Raw genomic sequence first — 12,481 nt, forward strand, 5'->3', positions numbered from 1 at the left:
TTATTGGAAAGCTTGAAACTGTCTTTGGCTGTGAACAAGACTAACTCCAAAGAGTGTATCTTAGGCTTATTACAGCAGAAGGTCTAACCTGCATGCTGTTTTGATTTAAAAAAGTGTTCTCATGCGACTTTATTATTGTATAATCCTGGTTGGTGGAGAGTGAGAGAGAGAAAATATATGTCATTCTGACATCCCAATTTGTTTTGCCACTAGACAAGACAGTGATGTATAGTGAATGAGTGACAACTAATCCTCAACAGTTTTAAATTTGGGTATTTTAATTCAGAAATTCCATAGCTTTTTTTAGGAAATACAATACTTGCCTTCATCCTCTATCCTATTCTGGCACACCATTAGGAAATTGGAAAATCACAGCACAGTTCTCCAGATTTTATGCAGGCTACCAAATTCTTCAGTATATAAACCGTCATTAGAAATACTACCATAAGAATGAACACATCATCTCTTTGTGTCAACAAGGGCATGTAATTTCCAAATCACAGGACAACTGCTTCTCTAGATATTAGTAACTCTGAGGAGTTTCTATTTAATTTTAATAAAAGATTCATAGACAGCAATACCTTCTTCAATTTTTAAGTCTTTTCCATTCAGACAGTATCTTTAAGAGTGGTAAACAATTTAGTGAAAATATTATCTGACCCAGAATATGAGTTACATGTCACTTTTCACTGGTGAAAATGGTATGTATGTAAACCAGTGAGTTACCCACTTAAACGCTCACAGAAGATTAGTCAACAGCATATAATAAGAGTTGGCGTTCCAGTGAGGAGATTCAGTGGTTTATACCCGTAGGTAACTGAGAAATACAAATTATAGTCCTGTCCAAATTAGGGTCAAACCAATTTTTGTACAAGAGCCAAACACACTTAAAATAGACTGTTTTCTTACATCCCTGTTGAGGAAATAACTTGAGTACATGCCTCAAGTATGCACATGATTATGTACTTTCCTGTCAGGCCACGGAAATCTGCAGAAATCTGTAGTTTAAAAAAATTTATATCATAGGACATTGAATAAACAAATACAGATTTTAAAATAACCTCCATATAGTTATAGACGCTGCCTACAGAAACGTCTGTGTACAGAAACCATTATAAAGAAACACACTATAGGCATCTTAAAGCACAGTTGAACCAATAGGGAAGAACAGTCTAGTTCAGAGTTAGAGTGCGTTACCCAAGAAGGTCAGTAACATTTTGGAACAATTTATAGTGTGCAAATGAATATAAAAATACGTAACATCTTCCAACTTATTTGCTTTTATCCTATAAATGTATTATATATATTAAATATATATTTTATATCTTCTACTAAAGAATCATCTTTGAACACAGTTCTATGAAAAAATCAGTTACGCTAAAATCTCCAGAACACTTTAGGCAAGTGTTTCAGTCTCTTGAAAACAACTGAAGGACAGCACAAGTAATATTTTTATACAGAGGTATTACCTTATTTCCTCTGAAGATCTTCCCATATCTGGCAATAACAATCTTTCCTGTACAGTTAATTCCCATTTCACGTTCTAGCTTAAAGAAGTCCTCGGTGCGGCCATAATTCACATACACTAACTCACCCTGATAGAAAGAGGTAGAATTTGAAAGAAGAATGTCAATGAGCATGTCAAAAGCAGGATGTGATCTAGTAAGAGAATAAGCTGGGAACAATGAGCTCCGGGACTAGCTCTGGTATGAATTCTTCTTTGATCATGAGACAATTAGGTAGGCAAGTGACTTCTAATGAATTTAGACTTCTACCATCCAAAGCTGACAGACTGTCCTCAATGGAGAATGTTAAGATATGACTTGTGAATCAGAAACTTAGAGTAAGTGCTCAGAGTACAGCATTTACTTCTCTTCATCAGTCTTGGACAGCTTAAATACAACAGTATTTTGGACCCGGACACCACAGTAAATATCAATTGTATTTTATGCAGTAGAGTAGACTGAATGATGCCAATATCCTACGAAATTTTCGGGACTCGATTCTTATTCAATACAGCAGAAGCTACAGGTGGTTGACTGTCAAAATAAATACACCTGGCACATGAATAAAGTATTCTTCATTATTGTGTTTCAACCACGTTATTCAATACTTGGTGCGTGATTCATCTTCCTTAATGTCAGCTACCTAAAAGTTGTGTGCCTTCTCTAAGGTCCTGTAGTGCACTCCATAGCCAGTGAAGAGCTGGGAACTTCTCAGAACTCACCATTTCCAGGAGAATTCACCCCAAACCTGTTTTAAACACCTATTTTAGGAAGGAATAAATTGCCCTCCGGATATACCTCTCATTGATTAAACCTCAAAGACTGTTTTACAGTAAATGTCTATAAAAAGATTCAAAGACTGGTTTAGGGAAGATGCCTACAATTTCAGACAACTAAAATTAGGTGACAGGAAACTCCTCCTTAGTGCATTTCTCCATATTACCAGACACCTCCAGGGAGATCTTCAATTTAATTTCAAAAAGGTATAAGCTAAAATCTCTTATACTGATGAAAATTGCTGACTAGACATTCTGGTGGTCTCATATAACAGCATACAGCATGTCCTGATAAGACTGTGGTGCAGTCATTTTGACAGTACTGGTTTCATCAGCAATCTGCTCAAGTTGCAACTTCTTCTTAAATTAAGCAAAATCAACTCAGTTAGGATAAATTCATGAAATAAAGGGGATGTATTTAAATAAGGCAAACAGTTTCACACCTAGTAAGATTCTGGTCCGTTCTGTTCAGAGAATAATTCATAAACACAAGGATTATTCTTGGGGAGGCTTTTCTGAATTTGTGGAGTAGTTTTCCCTCTCAGTAAAATCAAGTATAACTCTACTTAAGTCAAGACAGTTCTTCCAGTCTATTTAGATACGCAAAAGGGGAATTTGGTCCTCCATTTTAACATAATTTCTTTAGAATATCTTGTACAGAATACCGACATTTATAGGTTATTGTATTTTTAATGACAAATACAAAAATGTTCAATTTCAATGATTTCAATAGTTTGGCTTCCATAATTGCAGAGCTGTAATTATAACAATTAATAGCAACCTGCTGGGTTCTCACATTCAGGGCCCTTGTTCTACAATGAAGTGCAAAACAAGTTAACATGAGAGTAACATTTTATGGGGAAAACCTGTTCACACTTTATTTTTTTAAATAATGTCTTTGATTAAGTAGATGCCATCACATAAAGAAAAGAACAGTTCTGATCTTTAGAAGAAGCTCTCATAACTATATCTGATATAAAGTATATAATCTGTATTCATAGCATTTTTCCTGGTGTTCCAGAATAATTCATATTTATTCAATATCTAGAGTTCTGAAACTACATTAAAAGGTACTTATTTGAAGATTCTGGCAATATACGATATATTGCATAGTATATCAGGCTTCCTTAATTAAATTTTTTAGCATCTCTGAAAATTCTTCATCTTTAACTTTCAGTAACAGGACTAAGAACTACATCGACGCAATAAATTTCTCATAAGAGCATTGGGACAGTTTTCTATCATAATCTCCTAGAGATGTGATGAAATCCCCCATGTTTATAGAACTATTACAAAATACAAGCTTTGAGAATGTTCTGTGAACTCATAAAATATCTTGTCTGGGCTCTTTTAGCGTAGTTAGAGATCTCAAGCACACCTCTTACTTGTGACCATCATTAACTAGATGGGAATACTTTTGCAGTCACTTAAAAAGGAAGGGAAGAGCAGAATTTTACCATTATTTACGATGCTAATGTTCCAAACTCCTACTACTGTCTGACAGAATGTGACTTTGCTACTTTGTCTGCTTTCTGTAAATATTTCTGTAAAAAGAAGTTTCTGCTCAAAGCTTAACTTTTTTCATCTGACTGTTTATTAGGACTTAGGGGATTTAGTTAAAATACACCACACAGAAGAAACATACATTTTCTAACAATCTGTACGAGAGACCAGGATATACTCGATCTTCCATCTACTGAGAACCAGAAATAAGTGGGAACTACTTCTAAATCTCTGCAGGGTCTCACTCTAGCAGGCAAGTAGCTACCATCCCACTCTGATAGTATTTAACCTTCAAAACACAGTCACTGCCACTTATTCTTAAAAAGCAGCTGCAGGGAAAAGTATTAGCGCTAGCAGTGCTGAACCGTATTTCCACAACTCCCTGATTACAGCACTCACCCAGAAAATGTGAGAGCTGCGTTCTTGGCCTCTCTCAGTGTGAAGAACTTTGATCCATTTCTCCCACTTTCTAGGAAGGTGGCCTAATCGTGAGACTACAGTTAACCTGGGATGCAGGTACTTTACAGCCTTCTCCCTTCATTGAACTTGGAGCTTTATGCAGGAATTGTTCGCAAAATTAATGAGCAAAAAGAGAACCTATGACCGATGATTGCACTTGGCAGTTCCAAATATCCTTCTCCATAGCTTAGTTCTGTTTTTTAATAGAATGGCTTTTAACATAAAATACATAAACAGGCCCGGGAGAACTCAGAGGAGCCCTGAACCCACTGAGTATTCCCACTGCTGAGCTATATACATGCTCCCTGTTTGCAGTACAGGTGCAGACAACTGTTATTGCTAACAGCACTAGCTAAGTACCTGGAGCTTTTGTCAAAGTATTACGTAATAAGATGAACATAAGCATCATATTTTGAAAAGACAATCTACCTTTTATTTATTGTTTTTTCAGAAACAATATTCTTATATTTAATTAAAGTAAAATCATTTTCTAAAGAAGGAAGCTGCAGCTCTTAAAACTTGTTTTTATTATTTCCCATATCTCAGCACTTACTGTAGCTCTCCAGAAACCAAATAAAGCAGTGAAGTTATTATGCCTTTCTTTGGGGATATTATGTTATGATACAAAGTCAGAATCCATGAATTTTACCTTACATTACGTTCCAAAATTCCCACTGCAATTCTTGAAACACTCAAAGCTGACATATCCTAGGGTACAGACTATCTGCCCGGTTCTCCAGCTTCCTTTGAGTATCCGAGGCAAATGAATACAGGATACTTTTGTTTTCTAGACTTGCAGAGGTTATTAACAAGCTTCAGAAAGTACACGACTTTAATACTGGGCTGTGTGAGTAAAAGCATTGTTAGCAGGTTTCAAAGTCCGATCCAACTTTAAAGCAGAGATTGGACCAGATGACCTCCAGAGGGCCCTGCATTATTCTATGTATAGACAGGAAAGATATGGAGAACAACAGAAAAATTTTCTAGTCTTACAAAATATTAATTGAAACCACTAATGATCACAGGATAGAAAACTCCTGTTACACAGGTCAGCTTTATGAAAGAAAGCCTGTCAGCTGGTACCATCTGTACAACAAAATAGAAAGGATTAGTGTTAAGCTCAGATCACAGCAACATTTTTACCGCCAGTTAGAAATGCTAGCAAAAGCCATTTTCAAGCATACTGTACACTGCGCAGTTATACCTGTCAGTGTGAGCCTTGGGCAAGCAGCATTTTGAAAATTAGGTTGTTCATTTCGCTATGTAAATATAACAGTTTTATTTGTTCACCAAGATGGGAAACAATGGTGCATAGTCACAGAAATATCTGGAGAAGCTTATAGCAGCTGACAACATTAAAGATTTATTACCATATTTTTTAAGGAAAAGGTAAAAATAAAATCCAGTTCCGACTCAAACTAGAGAAAAAAATTAAACATATATGTATTACTGCTCAAGTTGAACGTTGCTCCATCGCAAAACTCCCAGGAACATCAGAGCTAGGACATCTTTCCTACTGGTGACATGTCAGGTTTTGAACTAAAGCCTAAGACCCAGGAATTTCACATTATTCTACATCGCTCTATGCTATTCAGTGCTATGCTATTCTACACTACACTATGGTATTCCATCTTTTCTATTTCTATTATTTCTATTTCTGTCTCTATTTCTATTTCTGTTCCTACTTCTATTTCTGTTTCTGTTTCTCCTTCTCTTTCTTCTACTCTTCTACAATATTACCTCAGGCATTCCTTGCGCTGAAAACGCACTGTAGGGTGGCACCACATCTCTAACAGTCTCATATCCTGGAGGAGGAGGCTCAGATAATGATGTGTTGAAAATCTAGTCGGAAAGAAAAGAAAAAAGTAAACCAGGCGATATGGAAAAGAAGTACTGTCTATTCAGGCACATTTCACATGCATTTGCAGTTTAAAGGACTCTAGTTTTGGACCTTTAGTGAGGAGTGGCCAAAACTTTAGCAAGCACTGGGCATCCTTTTCAGTATACAGGTTCAATGTGTGATCTTGCAAATCCCATCTCCACTCTTCACATAGAACCCTGCTTAAATGAACACAGGGTCCCTTAAAGTGGTCTCAGAACTGCTCATAAGAGGAGGATAGATCATAATGATAAAAAATGCTAGCATTCTGCTCACCCCTGGAGCTTCTACGTGCACTAGAGTGCTCTGTAATGAACTGATGTTACTTGTGATAGTACATCTCGAGGCCTAAACTAATCTTTAAGAAACAATTACCAATACTGCACAATGATGCTGACCACAATTGCTTTCCTCTTTCTAAATAACAGAACAATTTTTAAACAATGGAATTACATAAAATAATTCTCTTACATAGAATCATAGAATCATTAAGGTTGGAAAAGGCCTCTAAGATCATTGAGTCCAACCATCAACCCAACATCACCATACCCACTACACTATGTCCCTAAGCGCCTCATCTACACGTCTTTTAAATACTTCCAGGGATGGGGACTCAGCCACTTCCCTGGGCAGCCTGTTCCAAGGCCTGACCACTTTTTCAGTAAAGAAATTTTTCCTAATGTCCAATCTAAACCTCCCTTGGCACTTCAGGCCATAATTCTCCTTTAATCCATATATGTCAGTATGCTATATGAATCAGGGTAATTATTAGTATTCTTAACACATATATTAAGAAACAAAGATACAAAATACAAAAGCAAACTGGAACCCCTCATTGATCCCTCATTGAACCCCTTTTTATTGGGTGAAACACCATTAACAGAGCAGAGGATAGCTTTCCTTCCCAGTCCTCCCAGGTGATTTTGAAGGTTGCAAAAACTGGTGTTTTCTGTACCTCATTTCCATGCTCATCAATTATTGAGATGTAGTTGGGCTTAGTGTCATCAGGGTAAGAGAGCAAGACATCATAATGAACCAACTCAACAGAATCCAAACCAAACTCCTTCCACTCTGCTTGGACTTGCTGTGCCAGATGCAGATTCTCCTTTGTTCCTGCTAGGTGAGGAAGCCGTGTAAAATTGCTAGAGAAAAAGAAGCAATGAGTCAGGATCAGGCATTGCAGCTCATAATCAGAACTCCTCTTAGCCTAGCTGGAAATAAACTCCCTACAGATGACCAGATGTACCTAGGCTAAATAAGGACCCAGACTCCTCTGCATCTATGTTTTTGCCTGTCTTATACATAAGTTGAGGTAAAGGGTTTCAGTTTGTCCTGAGTTATCAGGTGTTTGTATCTTCCTCGTGGTGTGGCTTAGTAAGAATGGCATGATGACATCAGCTATGGGGTCTCGTCCTTGCTTTACTCCTTGTCTTCTGGGTGACCTTAGGCCAATCACTCCTCTGCATAATGAGACTGACCTTCCTTGTGAAGTGATAAAAGAATTGAGTACAATTATATTTGCATATCCAATTTAGAAATGTGCGTAGTTACTCTGATCCCTACTTTTAATTAACTGGATATTCTCCTTGGATCCCACTATTTTAATTAATTTTGGCACAAATACTGATTTACATAAAGTTCACTCTGAGTGTGTCTTGTTGGCAAATAAGAGAGAGTTAGTTCACAGTGGCTTACAAACAAGGAACAGAAAAACTCAACAGCTTGTAACTTAAAAGTCATGCAGCATGAATAACAAACAGTGAAAGATACCATAAATAGTGAGCAACCCATTGTCTGAAAAAAAAATTGTCCAGACCATTGAGAAAGCCCAGCGGTGAAGTGAGCTGAAGAAACTCCCAGATGAATGAGGTTGTCATCATGATGTCCTCATCCTGTCATATGACCATGCCATCAACATGACACAGAAGCTGGTATTAATGATGAAATTGGATCTTTGATAAGGAAGGGGTATAAGATTGGGAAAGAGTTTAATTCTTGAGTTCGAGTGAGAACAAAGCCATCAAACAAAGCACTTTGAAAGAACTATACGAATAGAATAGAATAGAATAGAATAGAATAGAATAGAATAGAATAGAATAGAATAGAATAGAATAGAATAGAATAGAATAGAATATTTCAGTTGGAAGGGATCTACAAGGATCATCTAGTTCAACTCCTGACCAATTCAGGGCTTACCAAAAGTTAAAGCATGTTGTTAAGGGCATTGTTCAAATGCCTTTTAAACACTGACAGGCTTGGGGCATCAACCACCTCTCTAGGAAGCCTGGTCCAGTGTTTGACCACCCTCTCGGTAAAGAAATGCTTCCTAATGTCCAGTATAAACCTCCCCTGGCACAGCGTTGAACCATTCCCATGCGTCCTATCACTGGATCCGAGAGAGAAAAGATCAGCACCTCCCTCTCCTCTTCCCCTCCTCAGGAAGCTGTAGAGAGCTGAGGTCACCCCTCAGCCTCCTTTTCTCCAAACTAGACAAACCCAAAGTCCTTAGCAGCCGAATGCTGCTAGATAAAACCATGTTCCTCTGATAATGTCAACATCTTGTCCCAACACTGTACTAAAAGTCCCTGTTACAGTGACAGTACAATTTTCTGGATGACATAAGGAACCAAGAGCATAGTTATGTGTTATTGTTAGAGCCAACGGCTGTTTTCTGTAAGAAAAACATTCTTAGGAATGTTTAAGTCTCATGCTTTCATTAAAATTTGACTTACGCAATAACATTCTTCTGTATTATATTCCCATTTAACTGAGTATTGTGTTTTTCTTCATTTCCTCTTCTAATCGGGTAGTTCTGAGTAGTGACTAAATGTCTGCCATATTTCACCACAGAACTGGCCGCATGACAGTAAATGAGGTACAATGTTTCCCGTTGGCATAGAGACAGGGAGTTTAGAGGGCAGAAAGCAGTCCTTTTACAGAGCTGTTTAACAACAGTTGACTTTGTAGGAGCCAAAACACAGGTTAAGACTGTAAAAAATCCTAAATCTTCAGTTTTCAATGTTTATATAGTCCAGGACATGGCTGTTATGCAGTAAAGAGAATGTACTTTCCAGCTAATTTATTTGCAATAGTTTGTGGCAAGTGCACTTAAAATGAAATGAGTGGGATTGCCACAATCTTATATGTGGCAAAAATGTTTTTTTAAGTAATTTTGTTTTGTAGCAAGATACAATTTGTGCTATTTAATCAGACTGGGAATTTAAGACAAACCTGAATTTATTGATTACTCCTTAACACTTTCTTTACACAGAAAGTAAATTTCTATCAATAAACTATGACTTCTGGCCTAATACAGACTGGAATAAATACAGGTTTTAATAAATACTACATTCTCCTAAGAGAAAAATAATCTGTTTACAAGATCCCCAAAATAAACAGATAATAGTGCATCAGCTTCCTGGTAGTTAAAGATTCTAAGTTACAGAAATTAAGAAATTAATTACAGTACTTAAATTGTAGCAGATTTTTAAAAAAATCTCTACTGTCATCTTCCATTGTTTGAATTTTCAGGAATAGCTTTGCTTTTAGGATTTAATAAAAGAAATAAAAGTACATTTAAAATCAACTAATTTAAGTACTAAAGGGCAGATGAGATGAAAAAATGTTTGGGAAAAAAACATGGTCTTAAAAAAGACTCTAAAGCTCTAAGACTATTAGATTTACTATGAGTAGTGTAATGTACCATCAGCTGAGTAGCTGTCTGTTCCAGCTATTCACTGTGCAGAGGGAGAGAGCTTGGAAACATTTTTCTTCATGAAAGTAAGTACAAGGTCAGAATGGTGACAGATTAACACATAAATTTGGTCACAGCATGACAAAGTGTGATGGGAGAGCAGCAATAAGGCATTAAGGTCTAAGCTGTAGGAGGAACTAAAGGCTTGAACACTGGTATGATTTTCTTCTCTTTTACATTGATCTACTCCACTATTTTCCATTTAATCTCTCATGATTTAAGTTCATTCATACAGCCTAATTTGAAGTGAATGATTTTTCCATTAAAAACAATGTAAGATAAACACTGTTGTAGGCTGAAAAAGGACACATAAGAGAAAGGCTGAACCTCTACATCATTTTACAAGCATTCACCAAAGGCTGAGCAAGAGTTTGGCCAGTTTTTAATTACTTTAAGTACTGAGATTACTGACAACTCCTCAACTGTTTCCAACACAAACAAGAATGAGAGGAGCTGAGATGGACTGTTTTGTCAATGACAGCTTCCTGGCACACATTAGATAAAACCGATGGCTGAAAATCTGCACACCATCCTCTGTCTGGTGGCATCCTTGGGCTGGTTCCTGTTTGATTTTTTTTTTTTCTTTTGCTGACTGATTAGTCAGAAAATGCGTATTAACATTGCTTACTAAAGAAACTGCTTGATGTTTTCAGCTTTCATTTCAGCCATAAATGCCGCCTTCATGTCCTCATGACTCACAGATGTCTTCTTTTCTGTAGGTTTTGCAAACCAGCCTGTACAACACACCAAAGTACAACAGTAAAAACACCAGAGCAATATTCCCATGACATACCACATTTCCCTTTGGTATCACCACAAGATTTTCACTGTGTACTTTACAACTGTTTTTATCTCAGCACAGACATGCAGCCACAACCTAATGCAGGCTGCACAGTGATGGCAGTGGCAGTCCCACACACAGTAACAGAACTTATTTACCTATGTAGATATTGAGGGGAATAAAATACTATATTATATTTATTCATCACAGTTATTTTACTGTAGATGCTAAGGAGACTTCTTTTAGCACGAGAACATCATGCTGTCAGTCACGTCAGTCGTATCAGTCACCTCAGTAATAAGGCAGCAGCTTTAGCAAAATGCACAGAAACACAGACACCCTTTGTAAGGAACAGATGTCTTGTAACTCCCTTCTCACTCTCTGGTCTGTCTGGCTCTTATTCTGGAATCCTTCCCTTACTGTGCAGGCATTACCAGAGTAAGTGATGAGAGGAACACCTGGCTAGAAAGAAAGTGTTTCTGACATCTGTTTTTATTTTTAAGTCAGAGACTGGACATGTTCAGTGCAAACGCAGCAGCAGTTACATGGGTAGTGCCAATCAGAGAACCGGTGGGGAGCAGAGAGCGGGTAACAGGCTGGCACCGGCGAGGCACTGGTCACGGGCACTGCGAAAGGCTCCTTCCACATGAGAGAGTAATTCAGTCAGGGCTTCCCAATGGCACGAACCCCAAGTACATACCAAAAGGCATTTCAAAATACAAGGGGCTCTTTTGTTTTCCTTCCTGATCCATTTGTGAACCAAAGGAGAGGCAGGGAGGGGAAATGCCTTGTGGCAGCAACCCTGCCTGCTTGGGCCGGGGGGAGAGGTGGGCCATTAAATTAAAGACTATTTCACCCCTTCTGTCAGCGCTCCTCCAGCCCCGTATTTATCTCCCTGCTTTGGGCTGTTGCGGTTTCAGCGCAGCAGGGTCGAGGGGCCCGTCTCCCTCCTCACAAACCCAGCGCCTCTTCCCTTGCCCACAGCATAACTACTTTGTTTAAAAGGAAGTCGAAAAACAAGTCAAAAAGACACTCTCAACAAAAGACCCCTTCTCCTGCGGAGGAGCTGGAAATCCCAGGAGGGGTGGGTGACTGCACCGGCCTGGCCCGAGGGTAGGAAGGGAGGGAGGGTCGGCCCGGCCGAGCACGGGCTGACCTCGGGCACCCCTGGCACAAAGCCCTGGAAACCCGCCCGCTCCTTGCCCCCACCCGGCCCTTCCTCGGCCCGGCTCCGAGCCACCTCCCCCGGCTGGAAGGGCCGGGGGTGGCCGGGAGAGCGCCCCGATCCGAAGAGGGGTCAGTCTGCACTGTACCGATGAGGAACCCGAGGAGGAAGAGCCCCGCCGCTGCTCCCAGGACGACAGCCCAGAAGCGGCCGCTGGCTGCCCTGGGGCCGGCCGGCTCCGTGACGGCGCCGAGCGACGTCCACATCGCTGCCGGCCCGCTCCCAGCCTCTCCGCGCCGCTCCCGGCAGCACCCGCCTCGCCGGCCGAAGTCCCGCCGCGGCCCGGCCCGCCCCAGAGGCGGCAGGGGGCGGGCGGCCGCCGGCCGTTGGTCGCGGCCCTCTCAGCGGCTCCCGCCTCAGCCAGGCCGCCTCAGCCGCACCCCCGGGGCCGCCCGTGAAGGCTCCGCTCTCCCCCACCGGCCGGGGATAAGACCCTCCCGCCGTCACGCCCGGGCAAGGCTGGAGATGTCGGACCCCGCCCGGCTGCCGAAGCCGCTGCCCGGGCGCCGAAGCCGCTGCCCGGGCTCTTGCTTTCCCTGAGGTCTGTCAGTAGGTCCAGGAGTGCTACCTCCCCTCTGCCTTCCCCCTCTCTCCCTGCG

General features: G+C 40.1%; 1 protein-coding gene across 1 annotated transcript in view; it reads right to left on the bottom strand.

Moving 5' to 3' along the window:
* LOC142077983 (putative N-acetylated-alpha-linked acidic dipeptidase) overlaps window positions 1-12,135 on the bottom strand; it is a 31,001-nt gene extending 18,866 nt beyond the window's left edge. Inside the window, exons 1-5 of the mRNA XM_075140450.1 lie at window positions 11,971-12,135; window positions 10,505-10,610; window positions 7,078-7,264; window positions 5,984-6,085; window positions 1,470-1,595 (exon numbers count right to left, since the gene is read on the bottom strand). Of these exons, the coding sequence (XP_074996551.1) occupies window positions 1,470-1,595; window positions 5,984-6,085; window positions 7,078-7,264; window positions 10,505-10,610; window positions 11,971-12,088 (639 nt within the window). The 5' untranslated portion in view covers window positions 12,089-12,135. The remainder of the gene's footprint in view (window positions 1-1,469; window positions 1,596-5,983; window positions 6,086-7,077; window positions 7,265-10,504; window positions 10,611-11,970) is intronic.
* Window positions 12,136-12,481: the final 346 nt, after the last annotated feature.

The sequence above is a fragment of the Calonectris borealis genome, chromosome 1, assembly GCF_964195595.1.
Source record: "Calonectris borealis chromosome 1, bCalBor7.hap1.2, whole genome shotgun sequence".
Classification (NCBI taxonomy): Eukaryota; Metazoa; Chordata; class Aves; order Procellariiformes; family Procellariidae; genus Calonectris; species Calonectris borealis.